The 24,900-nt window shown below is 41.2% G+C and overlaps 1 protein-coding gene across 1 annotated transcript in view; it reads right to left on the bottom strand.

Annotated features, from left to right (window-relative positions):
* The window catches only part of LOC115101839 (RNA-binding Raly-like protein), a 36,061-nt gene extending 11,414 nt beyond the window's left edge, over window positions 1-24,647 (bottom strand). Inside the window, exon 1 of the mRNA XM_029621316.2 lies at window positions 24,386-24,647. Coding sequence (XP_029477176.1) covers window positions 24,386-24,641 — 256 coding nt within the window. The 5' untranslated portion in view covers window positions 24,642-24,647. The remainder of the gene's footprint in view (window positions 1-24,385) is intronic.
* Between the last annotated feature and the right edge of the window lie 253 nt (window positions 24,648-24,900).

The following is a 24,900-nucleotide window of genomic DNA, read 5'->3' as shown; positions in this document are numbered from 1 at the left end:
CTTAGTGACTGGGGCATGATGTAACCGAGTGACTGGGGCATGATGTAACAGAGTGACTGGGGCATGATGTAACTTAGTGACTGGGGCATGATGTAACAGAGTGACTGGGGCATGATGTAACTTAGTGACTGGGGCATGATGTAACTGAGTGACTGGGGCATGATGTAACTGAGTGACTGGGGCATGATGTAAATTAGTGAGTGGGGCAATACTCTGTCTGTCCACTTAGAGGAGGTCCATCCATTTCATACTAGCCTTTCATGTATTTTTCTGAGGACTTTCTCATGGAGGAAGCAGGGAGCTAATCAATAAGTAATATGGTGAAGGTTTATGAGAGAGAGAAGTCTGGGTTTGAATGTATTCTACTCCTCTTCCACCTGTTGCATCTATCTCATCCTCATACACAACACACACATCTGTCTCATCCTCATACACAACACACACATCTGTCTCATCCTCATACACAGCACACACATCTATCTCATCCTCATACACAACACACACATCTGTCTCATCCTCATACACAACACACACATCTGTCTCATCCTCATACACAACACACACATCTGTCTCATCCTCATACACAACACACACATCTGTCTCATCCTCATACACAACACACACATCTGTCTCATCCTCATACACAACACACACATCTGTCTCATCCTCATACACAACACACACACATCTGTCTCATCCTCATACACAACACACACATCTGTCTCATCCTCATACACAACACACACATCTATCTCATCCTCATACACAACACACACATCTATCTCATCCTCATACACAACACACACATCTATCTCATCCTCATACACAACACACACATCTGTCTCATCCTCATACACAACACACACATCTGTCTCATCCTCATACACAACACACACATCTGTCTCATCCTCATACATAACACACACATCTATCTCATCCTCATACACAACACACACATCTTCATAGTGATTTGCTGTAGGGTTGGTTGGTATAAACAAAACAAAATATATATATATATAGAAGCCGAATGTGAGAAGCACAAATTGTGCAAATTCTACTGTACATAATGTAATACTGTAAATACAATAATGATGTAATTAATACATCTTTACATAGAAACATGACTAACTACTCACATCTTTACATAGAAACATGACTAACTACTCACATCTTTACATAGAAACATGACTAACTACTCACATCTTTACATAGAAACATGACTAACTACTCACACCTTTACATAGAAACATGACTAACTACTCACATCTTTACATAGAAACATGACTAACTACTCACATCTTTACATAGAAACATGACTAACTACTCACACCTTTACATAGAAACATGACTAACTACTCACATCTTTGATTGCGGCGTCTGCCCTTATTATACATTGCCATGACGAACTGGAAACGGTTTCATCCAAGTAGAGATGCTCTATTCTAGTCGGGGTTCCAAAAATGGACTGCCGACAGTACTAGGCAGGACTCACAATGCCTCCCTGGACTGTACCATGGCACAGCCGATCTGGGGGGGGGGTGGACTACAGCATCACACACTCACACACACATACAGTCTGAGTGGATTAATCAATGGACACATGAAAATCAATATACACAATGTAATATGGGGAAAAATGCACACAATTATTTTGTAATCTTCAACATACGGCAGAAATTCTACCAAAAATGATTTACTAATTTACTTGTTACAAATGACGGAGTCAACCAAGTTATATTTTGAAAGAGGAAGCAAAGTACTTTAAGCATATGTTTTCATTTCAGTCTCCATCTCCACTAATCAAAGTGAATTGAAAGGATTTGTTTTCTATGAATAATGTAAAAGGAACAGCTGTACAGAAAGACTCATGTGAAGACGAGGAGGAACTTCCTGATGCAATCCTGGAACTTCCTGATGCAATCCTGGAACTTCCTGATGCAATCCTGGAAATCACCACCTTCCTGAAACCCCACCTGCAATCCCTCTGATTTAGAACTTGTTCCACTGATGTCAATGAATGCAAAGCCTAAAGACTGGGAAATGAAATGTAAATGTAAAGACTGGGAGAACTGGATGGCCTACCAGTGGAGGTATACCAAACCTTTTGTGATGTACTCAGAGGACCGTTATTAGCATGTTTTAACCACTCCTGTACAAATGGTAGATTATCAGATACTCGACAAGAAGTTCTGATTTGATTATTACTGAAACAGAACCCAAGTGGTAAATATAAAGACCCAGTCCATTTAAAAAAAAATTGGAGGCCTCTTACACTTCAGTGTTGTAATGCAAAATGCATAGCACACAGAATTAAAAAGGTATTGTCGTATATTATTCATCCCAATAAGACTGCTGTTTTACATGGACGATACATTGGATAAGTATTGGAAACAATAGAACACTATGACAAATCTGGGAAACCAGGCCTTAAGTTCATAGCTGGTTATGATAAGGCTTTTGATAAAGTATGACTGGAATTGATATATAATATTTACATTTTGGAGAATATCTTATACAATGTGGAAAATAGTAAATAATGGCTACTTCTCAGCCCAACTAACCGGTGCCTGTATATAGCCTCGCTACTCTTATAGCCTCGCTGCTGTATATAGCCTCGCTACGGTATATAGCCTCGCTACTCTTATAGCCTCGCTGCTGTATATAGCCTCGCTACGGTATATAGCCTCGCTACTCTTATAGCCTCGCTACTCTTATAGCCTCGCTGCTGTATATAGCCTCGCTACGGTATATAGCCTCGCTACTCTTATAGCCTCGCTACTGTATATAGCCTCGCTACTGTATATAGCCTCGCTACTGTATATAGCCTCGCTACTCTTATAGCCTCGCTACTGTATATAGCCACGCTACTCTTATAGCCTCGCTACTGTATATAGCCTCGCTACTGTATATAGCCTCGCTACTGTATATAGCCTTGCTACTGTATATAGCCTCCCTACTCTTATAGCCTCTCTACTGTATATAGCCTTGCTACTGTATATAGCCTTGCTACTGTATATACCCTTGCTACTATATATAGCCTTGCTACTGTATATAGCCTTGCTACTGTATATAACCTCTCTACTGTATATAACCTCTCTACTGTATATAACCTCTCTACTGTATATAGCCTTGCTACTGTATATAACCTCTCTACTGTATATACCCTTGCTACTATATATAGCCTCTCTACTGTATATACCCTTGCTACTATATATAGCCTCGCTAAAGTTATTTTTCACTGTCTTTTTACTCTTGTTTTTATTTCTTTACTTATCTATTGTTCACCTAATACCTTTTAGAAATTCCACTGTTGGTTAGAGCCTGTAAGTAAGCATTTCACTGTAAAGGTCTACACCTGTTGCATTTGGCGCACGTGACAAATAAACTTTGATTTGATTTGAAAGTGTTAAACTGTCGAGGAATAAAACAAGGTTGTTCACTATCGGCATATCTATTTATTATGGCTATTGAAATGTTAGCTATTAAAATCAGATAACAATAATATCAAGTGGCTAGAAATCCAGGGCATAAAAACAAAGGTGGTGATTTATTGTTTTCTTTTAAATCCACAATTAGGATCCCTCCACAGCCTCATAGAGGATCTAGATAATTTTTCTAACCTCTCTGGATTTCAGCCAAATAATGATAAATGTACTATTTTACGTATTTGATCACAAAAAAATACAACCTTTACATTACCTTATAGTTTACTATTAAAATGATCTGACGGTGAAGTGGACGTACTCTGTGTTAATATCCCAAAAAACAAAGAAATGATCTCACTACAATACAATTTAATAGCAAGTTAGCAAAGATAGATAAGATCTTGCATGGAAAGGAAAATACCTGCCTATTTGTGGAAAAATCACCCTGATTGAACTATTTAGTCATATCCCAGTTTACCTATTTGCTTATGGCCTTGCCTACACCTAGCAACTTGTTTTTTAAATTATATGAGCATTTTTCCATTGTATTTGGAATGGCAAGCCAGACTAAATTAAACGGGCCTATTTATACAATTAATATAAATGTGGAAGGCAGCAATGATTTAAATATTAAAGCATTAGATATCTTACTAAAGGCTTCAGTCCTACAAAAGTTATTCTTAAAACCGAACCAGTTCTCTAGCAGATTAGTAAGAATGGCCCTTTCCCCTTTATTCAGATTACAACCTCTTACTTTCGGTTATTTGAAAATGAAATAATCTCCAAAATATTGCTTTTTTTAAGGACAAGCCATAGAAATTTGGTTGCTATTTCTGTTTAATCCACCAGAAAAGACGGAACAAATATTATGGTTAGACTCAAATATACGAATTGTTAAAAAACACATTATTTTTGAAGATTATTTTTTTTAACCAGTATAATCTTTGTAAATAATATCATAAATAGGACTGGTACAGTGGGGCAAAAAAGTATTTAGTCAGCCACCAATTGTGCAAGTTCTCCCACTTAAAAAGATGAGAGGCCTCTAACTTTCATCATAAGTACACTTCAACTATGACAGGCAAAATGAGAAAGAAAAATCCAGAAAATCACATTGTAGGATTTTTTATGAATTTATTTGCAAATGATGGTTACAAACTGCCTCTGTAAGCAACGTCACCACAAGAAACGTTCGTCGGGAGCTTCATGAAATGGGTTTCCATGGCCGCACACAAGTCTAAGATCACCATGCGCAATGCCAAACATCAGCTGGAGTGGTGTAATGCTAGCCACCATTGGAATCTGGAGCAGTGGAAACACGTTCTCTGGAGTGATTAATCATGCTTCACCATCTGGCAGTCCAACGGACAAATCTGGGTTTGGCAGATGGTAGGAGAATGCTACCTGCCCGAATGCATAGTGCCAACTGTAAAGTTTGGTGGAGAAAGAATAATTGTCTGGGGTTGTTTTTCATTGTCCAGGCTTGGCCCCTTAGTTCCAGTGAAGGGAAATCTTAACGCTACAGCATACAATGACATTCTAGACGATTCTGTGTTTCCAACTTTGTGGCAACAGTTTGGGGAAGGCCATTTCCTGTTTCATCACCTGGATCACAATGCCCGTGCACACAGCGAGGTCCATACATAAATGGTTTGTTGAGATCGGTGTGGAAGAACGTGACTGGCTTGCACAGAGCCCCTGACCTCAACCCCATCAAACACATTTGGGATGAATTCAAACGCCAACTTTGAGCCAGGCTTGATCGCCCAAAATCAGTGCCCGACCTCACTAAGTCCCTGAAGCAATGTTCCATCATCTAGTGGAAAGCCTTCTTAGATGAGTGGAGGCTGTTATAGCAGCAAAGGGGGGACCAACTCCGTTTTTAATGCCTTTGATTTTGGAATGAGATGTGTCGACAAGCAGGTGTCCACATACTTTTGGACTCAATTAATGATCTGTAGAAAATAGGCTTATCCACTCTGAGACTGCAGAGATTCCTCAGGAAGAACAAGCACCAATTCCCCTTTGCACACATAGCATCCACATTGGCCTCAACTTAGTTTGCTGTCAAGGAAAGTGCCAAAATATTTGTACTGATCAATGGTCTCCACTGGCTCACCATTGATACGAGTCCTCATAGGTGTCAGTGAGCTCCAATAGCCATATGCTTGGTTTTCTTAACATTCAGTTCCATGTAGGAGTGGCCACACCATCCAACAAAGGTCTTCAATAGAAGGTCACATGTCTGTAGTTGTCTAGAGCCCTCAAGACCCAGTTTCAGACCAAGATTAGATTTCTTGAATTCGACTATACCCAAACCACATCTTCGGAGACTCCATTGTACCCAGTGTATTGAGACCATCTTTTGAATGATTGTCAAATGTTGAAAACGATTCAAATCCGTGCTCATTTCACCATCACACAGGAAGGACAATGAAGCCTGCTGAAAGTAGAGGCCTCTGTCTCTCCTGGATGAGATCTTTATTGTCTGACCTTTTTATTCCACACAAGAAAAGAGGCTCATCATTGCTAACTTGTCTCTTTCAATAGCCCACTGACTTTGCACCAGTCAATTTGTATTCTCTTGAAGTAGTATAACTTTTCAGTTAGACGGTCCTGGCATTCATGTATCATTGAACAACAAAAAAATCCCCCCTAGACCGAGATATTTCTAATCTTTCTCTATACATTTTAAAGCTGCAATATGTAACTTTTTTGGTAGACCCAACAAAATTCCCATAGAAATGTGACTTATAGATCTGTAATTATCATGCAAAGCAAGTCTAAGAAGCGTAAGATCTGTTCTATATTTGTGATAACTATGCTTCCCGTTTTTAAGTTTTGTTTTTGTATCTTTTACTTTTGGTTTTGTACACCAGCTGAAATTACAATATTTTTGTTATGGAAAATATGTTTCACAATGGTTTAGATGCTAGAATGATTCTTATACACTCTACTTGCGTGTTTTGTCACAAAAACTGAAATTAGGCTAACTATCAGAATTGATTAATGCATAGTGCATCTTTTAAGAGAGGATAACTATACATATTATCAGATGAATTATAATACGAATACAGAAGACTGACGAAACCACTATATTCACAACATGAGATTCAGTTTAGTTAGTTAAAGATGGTCCGCAATGGGGGAAATAGCTGTCTGCCCCATGGCCGTTGCTATTGTTTTGTTGACACGGTGGGGGTGAGGCGCGTGATAAAATAATTTGCAGTATATATTCTGCTGTTCCATCGTGAGGGCAGTGAAGTCCGAGGGGGAAAAAAACTGTTAGTTGTTTGCAGAAAAGTATTTGTTGTTGTAATATCGCAAACGGGCGTGGTAGTTCCTCCAATTAAGGATTCCCGCTATAAAGTACCAATATCTGATATCACGACGTGTTCTTAGGAAAGATAACGTGAAGCTGTTGAATCTTAATAAGATGTGCTACACAACTGAGACAAGTGCTGTAGTAGCCTCCATAACTACTCCACTACCACCACCTAGTGTTCACATTAGGAAAGTGCAGTCCACTCACGTAAATAGATAGTAACTGTAGCCTGGTTTCAGACCTGTTTGTGCTGTATAAGACAAGACAGCACAAACATATGTGGGACCAGGCTAGTATAACTGTATTACTACTGCTAAAATCAGTAATATTACAAAATCCATCACCATGTCAGAGGGGACTGACACGTAGAGATAGATACGACATTATCCTCCTAATGATTTTAAACAACTTATTTAAATTACAATTCAAGAAAATGTATATTATTCAGAATAAGAACTATCAACTTGTTCATATGGATGCAGAGAACTATTTAAGTAACATTTTCATGGATACATATGCAAGGGTTGAAAGAATATGTATACAATTATGATATTTTCTCTAGTCCAAAATAACAAAATGCTATAAATTACTGCCAAACCTGCATACGTCTCCGGACATGTGTTTGTTAAAAACATACATATACAAACCTCAATCAGGACAATACACTTGAAATGCATACTAACCTACACCCAAACAACACACAAGAATCAATGCACAATCCTGTACTGTACTTTTAATAATAGACCCAACAAGGCGCTCAAGCACCATTAGAGAGCTCTCCTCTCCCGTCAGAATGACACAAGGCAAGCAGAAAACCACTGGGTTTTTAGAAATAAATGACTAAAGCCAAAGACCATCTTACCTCATACTCCAATCAGACGAGGGTTCAAATAGTAGGTTTTCTTTAAACACTGGACGTGAGGTTGTTTTGACTAAATATGAATTTAGAATTCAAATATCTCTGCCATTTTAAAATTCATGCCCCCCTCTGTCCTTGACTTTTCCTAAATAAGTATATTTAACAAACATATGTTGTAAGAATGTTGACATCACAAACATACTGTGTCATAAGCAGTTTTAAGAGGACATAATTTTTTGACAGAAAGGCACTTTTTCAAATCCTCCTACACCTACAGTCACATGCAGGTAAGGTGTTTTTCATTCTATATAGTATCAGAAAGAGAAGATGCTGAGGTTTTCCCAAACCCTCACCATTGCCAATGAACTCTCAAAATTGAAGAGAAGAGCTTTATTTCAAAATCAAAGTTTTCCAAGACTAAACACTGTTCCATGAGCTCCACAGGCCGTCATTGAAAATAAGAATTTGTTCTGAACTGAATTGCCTAGTTAAATAAAGGTAAAATAAATAATAAACATATAAACTCATGAAAATGCTATTGTGTTCATTGAAATGTTTTTTGTATTCTAATGTTACCCAAGACCTTCATAAACACAACCAAATGATTATTTTTCCAATAACATACATGAAATGTAGCATTTGCTTCACTTTTAGCTCGTCGTCTTATCCTCCGTTTTAATTGGAAGTCGGCAAGACCTTCTCTAACGCAGTGGGTTAAGGAAATGATGTCATCTCTGCCACTTGAAATGGTTAGATACACTTTGCAAGGGTCTCGAGAGAACTTTGGCCTGACGTGGTCCCCTTTCATTGAACATGTAGAGAGCCTATCTTTTTTACGTAGTTTAGTGCTCACATTTTAGTATTGGCAGTCATGTCCTATGTAAGAGGCTGCAATGTGCTAATAGGAATCCACTGTTACTGTCATACCCGTTTCATTATCTTTGCTATTTTTTATATTCTGTTATCCATGCACTGTTGCCTTGTTTTCGCCAGCCAATGTATGGACCGGATTCTCCTGGTATTTGTATTTATTACGGATCCCCATTAATTCCTGCCAAGGCAGCAGCTACTCTTCCTGGGGTTTATTATGGATCTCCATTAGTTCCTGCCAAGGCAGCAGCTACTCTTCCTGGGGTTTATTATGGATCTCCATTAGTTCCTGCCAAGGAAGCAGCTACTCTTCCTGGGGTTTATTATGGATCCCCATTAATTCCTGCCAAGGCAGCAGCTACTCTTCCTGGGGTTTATTATGGATCCCCATTAATATCTGCTAAGGCAGCAGCTACTCTTCCTGGGGTTTATTATGGATCCCCATTAATACCTGCTAAGGCAGCAGCTACTCTTCCTGGGGTTTATTATGGATCCCCATTAATACCTGCTAAGGCAGCAGCTACTCTTCCTGGGGTTTATTATGGATCCCCATTAATTCCTGCTAAGGCAGCAGCTACTCTTCCTGGGGTTTATTATGGATCCCCATTAATTCCTGCTAAGGCAGCAGCTACTCTTCCTGGGGTTTATTATGGATCCCCATTAATTCCTGCTAAGGCAGCAGCTACTCTTCCTGGGGTTTATTATGGATCCCCATTAATTCCTGCTAAGGCAGCAGCTACTCTTCCTGGGGTTTATTATGGATCCCCATTAATACCTGCTAAGGCAGCAGCTACTCTTCCTGGGGTTTATTATGGATCCCCATTAATACCTGCTAAGGCAGCAGCTACTCTTCCTGGGGTTTATTATGGATCCCCATTAATACCTGCTAAGGCAGCAGCTACTCTTCCTGGGGTTTATTATGGATCCCCATTAATTCCTGCTAAGGCAGCAGCTACTCTTCCTGGGGTTTATTATGGATCCCCATTAATTCCTGCTAAGGCAGCAGCTACTCTTCCTGGGGTTCCGGCAAAATGAAGGCAGTTATTACAATTCATTCATAACAGATTTCACAACACACCTGGGGCCCAGTGGGCCAGGCTTTTCCCTAGCCCTAGCACACTTGATTCAATTGTCCAACTCATTACCAAACTTGTGACAGGAGTCGAGTGAGCGGGGGTGGGAATGTGTGGCCCCCTTCGGGTCCTGGGGCCAGGACTGGGAAATGATGTCATGGGCCAAATGGTGTCTGAGCCGCTTGTGGAGAATGGCTATTTTAATTGTTTTTTTTCAGTATAGGTAGTTATGTCAGTGGCTACAGTGTGCAGATAGGATTCCATTGTTATTATGACGCCTATTTTATTTGATTCATTTTATTTTCTCTTTTGTGTATCGGTGTGGGGGGATAAAGTACTGTGGATGTTGCAATGATGTCAACCTCTCCATGTTCTCAAATTTGAAAACGAACAAATAAAGTATATATTCTATACAGTGTGTGTGTATATATAAACTCAGCAAAAAAAGAAACATCCTCTCTCACTGTGAACTGCGTTTATTTTAAGAAAACGTTGTATTTGTATAAACATAACAAGATTCAACAACTGAGACATAAACTGAACAAGTTCCACAGACATGTGACTAACAGAAATGGAATAATGTGCCCCTGAACAAAGGGGGGGTCAAAATCAAAAGTAACAGTCAGTATCTGGTGTGGCCACCAGCTGCATTAAGTACTGCAGTGCTTCTCCTCATGGACTGCACCAGATTTGCCAGTTCTTGCGGTGAGATGTTACCCCACTCTTCCACCAAGACACCTGCAAGTTCCCAGACATTTCTAGGGGGAATGGCCCGAGCCCTCCAATCCAACAGGTCCCAGACATGCTCAATGGGATTGCGATTCGGGCTCTTCGCTGGCCATGCCAGAACACTGACATTCCTGTATTGCAGGAAATCAGCCATACTGCTCATTCTGTGCGTGGTGGCATTGTCATGCTGGAGGGTCATATCAGGATGAGCCTGCAGGAAGGGTACCACATGAGGGAGGAGGATGTCTTCCCTGTAACGCACAGCATTGAGATTGCCTGCAATGACAACAAGCTCAGTGCAATGATGCTGTGACACACCGCCCAAGATCATGACGGACCCTCCACCTCCAAATCGATCCCGCTCCAGGGTACAGGCCTCGGTGTAACGCTCATTCCTTCAATGATAAACTCGAATCCGACTATCAGCCTTGGTGAGACAAAACTGCGACTTGTCAGTGAAGAGCACTTTTTGCCAGTCCTATCTGGTCCAGTGACGGTGGGTTTGTGCTCATAGGCGACGTTGTTGCCAGGTGAGGACCTGCCTTACAACAGGCCTACAAGCCCTCAGTCCAGCCTCTCTCAGCCTATTGCGGACAGTCTGAGCACTGATGGAGGGTTTTGTGCATTCCTGGTGTAACTCGGGCAGTTGTTTCCATCCTGTACCTGTCCCGCAGGTGTGATGTTCGGATGTATTGATTCTGTGCAGGTGTTGTTACACGTGGTCTGCCACTGCGAGGACGATCAGCTGTCCGTCCTGTCTCTCTTTAGCGCTGTCTGTATGGACATTGCAATTTATTGCCCTGGCCACATCTGCAGTCCTCAGGCCTGCTTGCAGCATGCCTAAGGCACGTTGATGAGGGACCCTGAGCATCTTTCTTTTGGCGTTTTTCAGAGTCAGTAGAAAGGCCTCTTTAGTGTCCTAAGTTTTAATAACTGTGACCTTAATTGCCTACCGTCTGAAAGATGTTAGTGTCTTAATGACAGTTCCACAGGTGCATGTTAATTCATTCAAATCAAATATTTTTGGTCACATATGTCACCTCTAGTGACTCCCCATCCCGCATGCGGGAGCGTAATCATCGCCTGACACTAATTAGCATAATTAGAAAATATTCCTATTCATGAAAATCACAAATGAAATATATTGAGACACAGCTTAGCCTTTTGTTAATCACCCTGTCATCTCAGATTTTCTAAATATGCTTTACAGCCAAAGCTAGACAAGCATTTGTGTAAGTTTATCGATAGCCTAGTATAGCATTTTGTCCAGCTAGCAGCAGGCAACCTTGTCACGAAAATCAGAAAAGCAATCAAATTAAATCGTTTACCTTTGATGAACTTCGGATGTTTTCACTCACTTTCTCCACAAAAGGGCTTTATTACAGACAGAAATGTGCAGACCAGCTGGCTGGAGTGTTTACGGACATATTCAATCTATCTATCCTAGTCTGCTGTCCCCACTTACTTCAAGATATCCACCATTGTTCCTGTACCCAAGAAAGCAAAGATAGCTGAACTAAATGACTATCGCCCCGTAACACTTCCGTCATCATGAAGTGCTTTGAGAGACTAGTCAAGGATCATATCACCTCTGCCTTACCTCACACCCTAGACCCACTTCAATTTGCTTGCTTACCACCCCAATAGATCCACACACGATGCAATCGCACTGCACACTGCCCTATCCCATCTGGACAAGAGGAATACCTACATCAGAATGCTGTTCATTGACTATAGCTCAGCCTTCAACACCATAGTACTCTCTGAGCTCATCATTAAGCTCGGGCCCTGGGTCTGTACCCAACAAAATGAAGGAGCTGATCATGGACTTCAGGAAACAGCAGGAGGGAGCACGCCCTTATCCACATCGATGGGGGCCGCAGTAGAGAAGGTGGAAAGCATCAAATTCCTTGACGTACACATCACTGACGATCTGAAATGGTCCACACAGACAGTGTGGTCCACACAAGAAGGCACAACAGTGTCTCTTCAACCTCAGGAGGCAGAAGAAATATTCGGTTTGGTCCCTAAGACCCCCAGGAACTTTTACAGATGCACAATTGAGAGCATCCTGTCGGGCTGTATCACCACGGCAACTGCTCCTTCCCACAACGGCAGGGCTCTCCAGAGGGGGGTACAGTCTGCCCAACGCATCACAGGGGGCAAATGATCTGGAGTCGGTAGATATCTTTATCTGGATCAAAATACCCTCAGTTCCTGTTAGCTCCCCCAGTATGATTGAGTGTGTATATTATTTGCATATGCCACTTAAAGTCATTGTGATGGAAATGGAGTCCTGGCTGGTGAAATTAACCTGAGTGAATGAATAGAAAGCCTGAGTTCGGTCTCTCATATGGCTATTAAATTCACTCAAGCATTCAAGCCTCTCCTCACCTGCTGGCCAAATCCACAGCAGTATCATGATCACGAACATAAACACACAGACACACACAAACACGCACACACACCTTTTGTAATCTGGGAAAATGTAATTCTCTGCATCTGCTATTTATTCTGCAGCTTTGCTCTTTTTTTTTTACCCCTTTCCTACTTCTACGAGTGTGTGTGTGTGTGTGTGTGTGTGTGTGTGTGTGTGTGTGTGTGTGTGTGTGTGTGTGTGTGTGTGTGTGTGTGTGTGTGTGTGTGTGTGTGTGTGTGTGTGTGTGTGTTTGAGGAGAAGACAGATGTGAGAGGAGGAAGAAAATAGGATAGTGTAGAAAACCCCTCTCTCTGGTCCTGGGAGTTAGAGACAGAACCTCTCTCTGGCCCTGGGAGTTAGAGACAGAACCTCTCTCTGGTCCTGGGAGTTAGAGACAGAACCTCTCTCTGGTCCTGGGAGTTAGAGACAGAACCTCTCTCTGGTCCTGGGAGTTAGAGACAGAACCTCTCTCTGGCCCTGGGAGTTAGAGACAGAACCTCTCTCTGGTCCTGGGAGTTAGAGACAGAACCTCTCTCTGGTCCTGGGAGATAAGAGACAGAACCTCTCTCTGGCCCTGGGAATTAGAGACAGAACTTTCTGGTCCTGGGAGTTAGAGACAGAACCTCTCTCTGGCCCTGGGAGTTAGAGACAGAACCTCTCTCTGGTCCTGGGAGTTAGAGACAGAACCTCTCTCTGGCCCTGGGAGATAGAGATAAACTTTAGGACTCAGCAGAGGCTACCATCCCCCGGTTTCACACCTCTGTCCTTGGCTACTCCATCGCTAGGGGGTCAGCCAATCACATGCTGTATCTGGTGGGGATCTCAAACCCCCCCAACACAGTCTGTTCTTTTGTTGGACATAGAGGTCCAGAGAGACCAAAGGTCAGAAGAACTCTGCACCACCTCAACACAATTCACCACTGGACCCTTCCTACAAGGACAAGCCTCCAACCTGGACTTCCTAACCGTGTGTCACTGACCATAATCCACTGTCACTACCACTGGTCTCCTCTTCCTGTTTGGTGTGAGGTAATAAAGTGTGGACTGTAAATCTATCTCCTACTGGTCATTTCTGTCCTCTAACCGGGACAGATGTACCTACAATCTAAACCAGCACCACTTTCAGAGGCCACCACATGATGGCGCTCTGTTTCAAGTAGATTACATTAATCGAAGGGTGTTTTAACTTTTTAACAACATTTTATCCTTAACATTAATGCAGCATCTTTCAAATGATTTGCGGGATGTAAACGCTTCCACACGCCATCATAGTTAACAGTTGGAAAGTTGCTTCTCTCTCATTCATATCACTGTTCACCGTTTACTCCCGCTTTAACAGGGTCTCATTCCCTTTATGAATAAATAGATTACATTTAAATGTTTATGTCAAATCCCCATTTGGCAACCCATCCCATCCCGTATGGGATTATTTCACACATAAACAAACATTACAGTGATTCACAGCGATAATTCAATGATAATTCTTCCAGTGTTTTGAGCAGGGAGTTGAGACATACACTTAACAGCAATTACAAAGCATAACTTCTTCCATTCTTTAAACCAATAGATATCCATATTTGGCACGTGTCTTCTTTTGCTCTGTGTTTGATTTGTGAGCTTAAACTTGGTGGACAGGCTTTTGTTAAACATGGAACAAAGTAGGCCCCTATAGACTAATGAATACGCAATTTGACAACATCAAAACAATGTTTTTGTTGCATATTTCAGTCTGGAACCTGCCTAGGTTTAGGGGGGGGGGTAACCTAATCTACATGGCACACTACAGCTGCGCACTACACAAAAAAAAACTAAAATAGACGATATGCATTTATTATTCCTAACTGCAGCGCGTGATTGGGAACTCATATTTCCCTACTGTAATCAACCAGTCCATTTAGAATTTGTTTTAAAGCTGTCGTGATTTGGTAAAGAATGTATCTCGTCTACAGTTTTGTTTTAGTGCATTCCGTCAGTGTCTTTATAGGCAGTCATTTCTGTAGATCTAATGGGAGGTGTGTAGAGGGAGAGGTGGAGGGAGAGGTGGAGGGATAACAGAATGTAGGGAGAAGAACTGTGATCACCTCGCTAATACACATAACAATGGAAGGGACACAAGCTAACGTAAATGAACGGTTGTCTAAGGGACTTAATTTCACCTGCCCAAAGCAGATTCCAGATGCCGCCCTACTGTTTGACTACCACCTGTCAGCCATACCACGCAATAGGATTTGAAGTGGAATTTTATGAAATGTTATTTTCTTTTTAATAGAAAACCACAAATAAATGTCTGTTTAATTTGTAAAGATTTTGTTTTTCTTCGTCACATCCCTGCATTAAACCACATACTTCTATGCTCTTTCTCTCTCTCTCTGTCTAGAACACATCTTCACCATATGACTTATTGATTAACTCCCTGCTTCAGCCATGAAAATGAGAAAGCCTGTCTAGTCCTCTTCTCTTATTAAATATGAACTAGAGTCCAGAAGGTCGCAGCTGATATTCTATCCTGCTTAACACTATGGCTTCATATAGATGGTATGTTAGTGGGAGGGTGCAGTGTGACTGCAAGGTTAAAGATGGAATCCACAGTAGGGGGAAACAACGCCACTGGCCGCCCCACCACTGCTGTTATTGCCGAGCTGAGGAGCATCGTGCAGCGCGGTAAAACAACAATCTGTACATATTGGTTATTGTTTTATCATGCAGCATGGTGAAAAAACAATCTGTACATATTGGTTATTGTTTTATCATGCAGCATGGTAAAACAACAATCTGTACATATTGGTTATTGTTTTATCATGCAGCATGGTGAAAAAACAACAATCTGTACATATTGGTTATTGTTTTATCATGCAGCATGGTAAAACAACAATCTGTACATATTGGTTATTGTTTTATCATGCAGCATGGTGAAAAAACAACAATCTGTACATATTGGTTATTGTTTTATCATGCAGCATGGTAAAACAACAATCTGTACATATTGGTTATTGTTTTATTATGCAGCATGGTGAAAAAACAACAATCTGTACATATTGGTTATTGTTTTATCATGCAGCATGGTAAAACAACAATCTGTACATATTGGTTATTGTTTTATCATGCAGCATGGTGAAAAAACAACAATCTGTACATATTGGTTATTGTTTTATCATGCAGCATGGTAAAACAACAATCTGTACATATTGGTTATTGTTTTAGTTGCTGAGCTGAGGAGCGTCCTGCAGCATGGTAAAACAACAATCTGTACATATTGGTTATTGTTTTATCATGCAGCATGGTAAAACAACAATCTGTACATATTGGGCTCTTCTATCACAAGTGCGATGATGTCAGAGGGGAAAACTCTGTGTTTGCAGTAGCTTCTTTATTGTTTTAATCTCACAAATGGACCGTTTCACCATGAAGGATTCCAGTTCTAAAGTTCAGAGGTGAGCCATAGTGCTCTCCTCATTCAGAGATGGGCCATAGTGCTCTCCTCAATCAGAGATGGGCCATAGTGCTCTCCTCATTCAGAGATGGGCCATCTGTCTGTTACTTGAACTCTGTGAAGCATTTATTTGGGCTGCAATTTCTGAGACTGGTAACTCTAATGAACATATCCTCTGCAGCAGAGGTAACTCTGGGTCCTCCTTTCCTGTGGCGGTCCTCATGAGAGCCAGTTTCATCATAGCACATGATGGTTTTTGTGACTGCTCTTGAAGAAACTTTCAAAGGCATTGACATTTTCCAGATTGACTGACCTTCATGTCTTATGTGCTTCTACACCTGCATTGCTTGCTGTTTGGGGTTTTAGGCTGGGTTTCTGTACAGCACTTTGAGATATCAGCTGATGTACGAAGGGCTTTATAAATACATTTGATTTGATCTTAAAGTAATAACAGACTGTCATTTCTCTTATCTGAGCTGTTTTTGCCAAAATATGTACTTGGTCTTTTACCAAATAAGGCTAACTTCTGTATACCACCCCTACCTTGTCACAACACAACTGACTGGTTCAAATGCATAAAGAAGGAAATAAATTCCACAAATTAACTTTTAACAAGGCTCACCTGTTAATTGAAAAGCATTCCAGGTGACTACCTCATGAAGCTGGTTGAGAGAATGCCAAGAGTGTGCAAAGCTGTCAAGGCAAAGGGTGGCTACTTTGAAGAATATAAAATATATTTAGATTTGTTTAAGACTTTTTTAGTTACTACATGATTCCGTATGTGTTATTTCATGGTTTTGATGTCTTCACTATTATTCTACAATGTAGAAAATAGTCAAATAAAGAAAAACCCTTGTTGAAGCACCTTTGGCAGTGATTACAGCCTTGAGTCTTCTTGGGTATGACGCTCAAAGCTTGGTACACCTGTATTTGGGGAGTTACTCCCATTCTTCTCTGCAGATCCTTTGAAGCTCTGTCAGGTTGGATGAGGAGTGTTGCTGCACAGTTATTTTCAGGTCTCTCCACAGATGTTCAATCGGGTTCAAGTCCAGGTTCTGAATGGGCCACTCAAAGACAATCAGAGATTTGTCCCGAAGCCACTCCTGCGTTGTCTTGGCTGTATGCTTAGGATCGTTGTCCTGTTGGAAGGTGAACCTTCGCCCCAGTCTGAGGTCCTGAGCACTCTGGAGCAGGTTTTCATCAAGGATCTCTCTGTACTTTGCTCTGTTCATCTTTCCCTCGATCCTGACTAGTCTCCAGTCCCTGCAACTCCTTTTACTGAGGAGTGGCTTCCTTCTGGTCACTCTACCATAAAGGCCTGATTGGTAGAGTACTGCAGAGATGGTTGTCCTTCTGGAAAGTTCTCAAATCTCCACAGAGGAACTCTAGAGGTCTTTCAGAGTGACCACTAGGCTCTTGGTCGCCTCCCTGATCAAGGCCCTTCTCCCCTGAATGCTCAGTTTCGCTGGGCGGCCAGCTCTAGGAAGTCTTGGTGGTTCCAAACTTCTTCCATTTAAGAACGATGGAGGCCACTGTATTCTTGGGGACCTTCAATGCTGCAGACATTTTTTGGATACCCTTCCCCAAATCTGTACCTCGACACAATCCTGTCTTGGAGATCTACGGACAATTCCTTCCACCTGACATGTAAATAAAGTATTTCTGTTTTTTACTTCTATAAACCTGTTTTTGCTTTATCACTATGGCGTTTTGTATGTAGATTGAGGAGGAAAAAAATGTATTTAATCAATTGTAGAATAAGACTGTAAAGTAGCAAAATGTGGAAAAGGGGAAGGGGTCTGAATACTTTCCAAATGCATCGTGTGTGTGTATATCATATTGGTTTTGCCTGTTTGTTATTTTGGCATTAATAGGTGTCACATATCAGTTTGCAAACAATGTCAAAAATAAACTAATTGAGTTAATAAAGCTGTTAAGTTAATAAAATGTAGGTGTTTCAGCCTAGCTCAATGCTTTCTGTGGTTGTTAGACCAGCCAGCCGAAAACAGAGCGTAGGGGTTGGTAATGTTGTCTAGTTGGGCCGTGATTAGCTCAGTGTTCTGTCACTTGTGGGGACACTACGTCACCACAAAATCTATGGGGAGAGAAAATTCAAGCCTCTTGGGTGCTGCCATAGATTTACATTAGAAGTGCCCATCCAAGAAGGCTCAAGTTCATTGACCAGAGCTAAAATGACGTCAAATCAAGTTCTACCCGTAGTGTTGATTGGACTGATCATGTCAACATCATACTTTCAACATTTTTGCTAGCAATTTAAGACAAGCAGTCATCATTATGAATCAGGTCGACAATCTACTGGCAAATCCTTGTCATATGAAAATAAATGTTTGATTAAAAAGTATCGGTGCTCATCATTGGACATAAAGATTACACAACAAGTTGGAGGAAATTGCAAATTCAACAATGAGTGGAATCAGTGGCTAACTGCAAGCATTGCAAAGCAATCACTAGCCTGCTATTCAGTGGAGTGGGTGTGTGGTCCAAGTGTAGGTTTAAGGGTCTTATTTCCAAACTGAAAAGGATAAACATCCACATGTCATGGGCCAGAAAAGGTTGAAGACATTGGCCATGCTGTCAATCAAGCATGACTTTTGCCGCGTTCAAAACAACTGGAAACTGGAAAATCTCAGAAAAAACAAGCTCCGACTGGGGAAATACGTTTTGAACGGTCATCCAACTCGGAATTCGAAGTCGAAAACTGGGGCCTCTTCCTAGAGCTCTGACCTGAAGAAAACTGACGTCATGATTCAACCTTGTTTTTTTCAGAGTTCCCAGTTGTCTTGAAAGGACCATAAATCCAGATAATGCCCGACTTTGTTGAGAAAGATTCATGGCAAAATTTGTCCACAAGAAGGACGCTGCTCCACCTTCCTGTTCAAGTGAGCGCAGCACAACAAGGTGAGTCCAAAAATGTATTGTATGCTGCTGCATAAATGATGTAATATTAGGGAGATATGTACAGTGCCTTGAACTTTGCGACCTTTTGCCACATTTCAGGCTTCAAACATAAATATATAAAACTGTATTTTTTTGTGAAGAATCAACAACAAGTGGGACACAATCATGAAGTGGAACGACATTTATTGGATATTTCAAACTTTTTTTAACAAATCAAAAACTGAAAAATTGGGCGTGCAAAACTATTCAGCCCCTTTACTTTCAGTGCAGCAAACTCTCTCCAGAAGTTCAGTGAGGATCTCTGAATGATCCAATGTTGACCTAAATGACTAATGATGATAAATACAATCCACCTGTGTGTAATCAAGTCTCCGTATAAATGCACCTGCACTGTGATAGTCTCAGAGGTCCGTTAAAAGCGCAGAGAGCATCATGAAGAACAAGGAACACACCAGGCAGGTCCGAGATACTGTCGTGAAGAAGTTTAAAGCCGGATTTGGATACAAAAAGATTTCCCAAGCTTTAAACATCCCAAGGAGCACTGTGCAAGTGTTAATATTGAAATGGAAATGGAGTATCAGACCACTGCAAATCTACCAAGACCTGGCCGTCCCTCTAAACTTTCAGCTCATACAAGGAGAAGACTGATCAGAGATGCAGTCAAGAGGCCCAGGATCACTCTGGATGAACTGCAGAGATCTACAGCTGAGGTGGGAGACTCTGTCCATAGGACAACAATCAGTCGTATATTGCACAAATCTGGCCTTTATGGAAGAGTGGCAAGAAGAAAGCCATTTCTTAAAGATATCCATAAAAAGTGTTGTTTAAAGTTTGCCACAAGCCACCTGGGAGACACACCAAACATGTGGAAGAAGGTGCTCTGGTCAGATGAAACCAAAATTGAACTTTTTGGCAACAATGCAAAACGTTATGTTTGGCATAAAAGCAACACAGCTCATCACCCTGAACACACCATCCCCACTGTCAAACATGATGGTGGCAGCATCATAATTTGGGCCTGCTTTTCTTCAGCAGGGACAGGGAAGATGGTTAAAATTGATGGGAAGATGGATGGAGCCAAATACAGGACCATTCTGGAAGAAAACCTGATGGAGTCTGCAAAAGACCTGAGACTGGGACGGAGATTTGTCTTCCAACAAGACAATGATCCAACACATAAAGCAAAATCTACAATGGAATGGTTAAAAAATAAACATATCCAGGTGTTAGAATGGCCAAGTCAAAGTCCAGACCTGAATCCAATCGAGAATACGTGGAAAGAACTGAAAACTGCTGTTCACAAATGCTCTCCATCCAACCACACTGAGCTCGAGCTGTTTTGCAAGGAGGAATGGGAAAAAATGTCAGTCTCTCGATGTGCAAAACTGATAGAGACATACCCCAAGCGACTTACAGCTGTAATCGCAGCAAAAGGTGGCGCTACAAAGTATTAACTTAAGGGGGCTGAATAATTTTGCACGCCCAATTTTTCAGTTTTTGATTTGTTAAAAAAGTTTGAAATATCCAATAAATGTCGTTCCACTTCATGATTGTGTCCCACTTGTTGTTGATTCTTCACAAAAAAATACAGTTTTATATCTTTATGTTTGAAGCCTGAAATGTGGCAAAAGGTCGCAAAGTTCAAGGGGGCCAAATACTTTCGCAAGGCACTGTATATTATAGCTAATAAAGTAATACTAAGTGTATGTTGAGGAGTAAGCTGTTAGTAGCCCATGTGCCTCACCCTAATAATTTGGTAACTTAGCCTACTGTTCTGACTTGGTGGTGTAGCCTATAGCCTGTTTTAGAGAAATGTAATAATTTAATATTGTAAGAGCTTTCATTGTCTGCTTATATGCCTCCTTTATTTATCATACGGTTCTGACTTGGTGTACAGGGAGAATACTGTAATAATGGACCATGTTCTGAATCCCGTCGCTGAACAATTCAAAAGTGCTGAACAAATGTGACTCGTTTCAGGAAACTAGACTTATGTTGCGGGTTACTACTTCACAGGAGAGCCGTTTGAATGTAAAAAAAAATGTTTTTGTCAAAATGAATTTTTTTGTCAGAAAGGCCTTCTGGAACATGTGAACTTTCATGTGCCTTAGAAACAAACCTGTTTGCCATCTGTAAATACGAATACAATTGTTAAATTACAAGCCTAGTTGGTTTAGCCACAGAAAAAGCCAGCAACCTTCCCGCTAGCCATTATTGGCTGAGATATGAGTGGGCTGGACATGCCGAGAGATGAGTTCGGATTGGTCTGCTATATAGCATGCTTCTGTCTATTTGAGCTGGTCAGTATGTGTCGGCAATCCTGTGTTAACGTGGCTGTTTTTTCAATGCATTGCGTAGTAAAACTGCATAAGTGTTGCTCTCCACTTTCTGGAGGACCGAGTTTTGAAATCAGTGGAATTAGAGTATGATAGCTAAGGAGATGGAGAAAACACCTGTCCCCTGATTGATATGTTCAAACTAAGGGCAACCATGGCATCTGTGACAGGGAGATGCATCCATCTATGATGTATACAGGTAAGATAGTCTAGCTAGCTACATTTTCAGATATTACACATTTCTAATTTTGACAAAGTGAATTCATTTCAAGTTAAAGTATACTGTTTATCTAGCTAATGTTAGCTGGCTGGCTCACTAGCTTACGTTACTAGTATGATCTTATTATTTGTATCTCAGAGCCATTTGCATTGCTAGCTAACATTGAACCTGGTTGGTTACCTATCTGGTAATGTACTCCAATTTCAAAGCACTGTGTGCCAGAGTGCTGATGGGATGAACGCTCAACACCTTGAATATGGCTGGTGTCAGTAAACGTCGTCAAAAAAACATAATTAAATTGTTGCAGCAGCACAGTTACTGTCACCACTGCTCTGGATAATATGAAAACAGCCTAACCAGCTCTGCTGGGTGACTAAAATGGTCAGCGTGGAGTGTTCATTTGTGTCTGGAAGTAGCTAGCAAACTAGCCAATGTTAGCCGGTTAGCTTGGGTGCTTGACTGCTGTTGTGAGGTCAGATCGCTCAGATCAACCCTACTCGTCGGCGAGAGCATCCAGTGTACGCTCTGAACACTCCCAGAGTGAAATGCTCTGAATTTACGATTGGACAATCTGCCAGCACAGTTGCAGTCACCCACGCTCTGGATAACATAAAACAAACTAACCAGCACTGCTAGGGCGAGTAATGTTCAGTGAGCTGTTCTCTCATTTGTGTCTGGAAGTAACTAGCATGTTAACCAATTAGCTTGGTTGCTTGCTTGACTGCTGCTGTTAGGACAGAACGCTCGGATGAACCCTTAAAACCTCTTTGGGCTAGGGGCAGTATTTTCACGTCCGGATGAAAAGCGTGCCCAAAGTAAACTGCCTGCTACTCAGGCCCAGAAGCTAGGATATGCATATTATTAGTAGATTTGGATAGAAAACACTTTGAAGTTTCTAAAACTGATTGAATAATGTCTGTGAGTATAACAGAACTGAGTTGGCAGGAGGAACCTCGAGTACAATCCATCCAGGGTAGTTGTTTTGAGGTCAATGTGTTTTCCATTAGTTTTCTATGGGAAGCCCTTTTAATAGGAATCTGGTTACAGTTCCTATAGCTTCCACTAGATGTCAACAGTCTTTAGAAATGGGTTGATGTTTTTTTTTGAGAAATGAAGAAGTAGTCCTATTCTTTCCATGTGTCACTCAGAGGTACCCAAGTCATTTGGTGCACGTGACCTGGAACGCGCTTCACGTTGTTTTTATCCGGTATTATAAACAGTTCATTACATTTTAAGGTACCTAAGGTTGGATTAGGAATGTTGTTTGAAATGTTTGGACTAAGTTTACAGCTAACTTATTAGATACTTTGTAGGCATGTTGGGCGAGTTGAAACCGGTGTATTTCTGAATCAAACGCACCAAATAAATTGACATTTTTGGGACATAAAGGACATTATCGAACAAAAGGACCATTTGTGATGTTTTTGGGACATTTTGGAGTGCCAACAGAAGAAGATCTTCAAAGGTAAGGCATTAATTATATCGCTATTTCTGTCTTTTGTCGCGTACCTGCCTGGTTGAAATCTGATTTTCATGTGTTTGTATGCGGGGTGCTGTCCTCAGATAATCGCATGGTATGATTTCGCTGTAAAGCCTTTTTGAAATCTGACACAGTGGCTGGATTAACAAGAAGTTACGCTTTATTTTGATGTATAACACTTGTATGTTTTATGACTTTTTGTTTGAGTATTTCTGTTTTTGAATTTGGGGTGCTGCAATTTCACTGGACGTTGTCAAATCAATCCCGTTACCGGGATTCGAGCGGGATTGGGGCTTAAGGGATCCCTAAAAGGTTTTAAAGAGATGGGTCAGTCTAACGCTTAAGAGGGTGTGAACGAAGCTGAATGTGTGTAAACAAAGAAGATCTCTCCAGTTGGTACCAAAACATTCAAAGGTTATTTTCTCAAAATTGAGGTTACAAGTTGATGAATTTTCAAAGCAGAATTGCTTTCCCATTGTTCCTCAAATGCAGTGTATGATATACCATTTTGTACCTCTGTATCTCTGCTTTTATGCAATGTAAAAAACACCATTTAAATTTTTGATATATAAATAGTCACAAGGAGTTATATTGACGACGTTGGTCATTAATGTCTTAATCAAAATTACGGATTGCCTTTTATCCGCTCCTCGTTTCCTTTGCCATAGTTTGTACATCTCAATTGTCAGTAGAAAGCACAATTGTTTAAGCAAGTCAGCCATGTTTTTTAAAAAGGCAGTAAATGAGGCTGAATTAACTGTTTCTCTGCCAGACAAGGCTCCGCTGAAAGCCAGGTGTAGCGGTGGGAAGGATTCCCTCCATGGTCCTGAAAAGAAAACTCTATTGTTAGGGCCTACGTAAAGCTGTCCCAACAGTTTGTGGGCACCATTTTTCACCGTTATAGTGCAATTAATATATTGTTTAGTGTTGTTGTGTTGGGGCTTTTCTGGCATGCAAGTAAAAAAAAAAAAAAGTGGGGATTTTGCCCCACCAAGATTTACATGCTAAAATCGCCACTCATACTGAATGCAAGGTACTTTATGCCTCTCTTGTACTCTGCATCAGTGGATCCACTCTGAAATAGCTTGTCCTTTGGAACTAATGATTCATTCAACAATTCAAGAGGCCTCGACAGTGAGTGCAATACTAGAAACAGTAGAACAGCTGAAGAGAAGCACAGTACAATCACTGATGTGATATCAACAACAACTCAATAGTTATCTTCTTACCACAATATAGACCTAACATATTCCTTCCCTGCAATCGACGAGCAATCGACGAGCAAAAAAAAGGAAGTTACCCAAGGGCTGTCCAGCGATGACCCTGGCGTTTTCCCTTGCTACAGCCACTCGCGCGTTCCTCTCGCTGCCATACTGGACGAAGGCAAAGCCCTTGTGGACGGAGCAACCCACGATCCTGCCGTACTTGGTGAAGAGGGCCTCGATGTCGGCCTTGGTTACCGCCGCCGTGTTGAGGTTGCCGATGAAGACTCTGGAGTTGAGGGAGCGTGGATCATTCTTGTTGGTCACGTTGCTGGTGGGAGTCTTACCAGTCATCCTACTGTACCCTGACCGACTGACCGAGGAGGAGAGAAGAGATGTCAGAGTGTGTAGGGTGTGTGGTTGTGTAGGGGGGGAGTGTGTGTGTGTGAGAGAGAGAGAGTATTTCCAGTCATCCTACCACACCGTGCTGAAATGAGAGAAAAAAGATGTCAGGGTCAGATATTGCCAGGGCCAGATACTGTCAGGGCCAGATACTGTCAAGTTAAAGTATTTCAAGTTTATTTGCCATTATGAATACATTGGAAATCTGAGA

Source organism: Oncorhynchus nerka, linkage group LG20 (genome assembly GCF_034236695.1).
Source record: "Oncorhynchus nerka isolate Pitt River linkage group LG20, Oner_Uvic_2.0, whole genome shotgun sequence".
In the NCBI taxonomy this organism is placed as follows: Eukaryota; Metazoa; Chordata; class Actinopteri; order Salmoniformes; family Salmonidae; genus Oncorhynchus; species Oncorhynchus nerka.
This window is presented reverse-complemented; position numbering and strand designations above follow the sequence as displayed.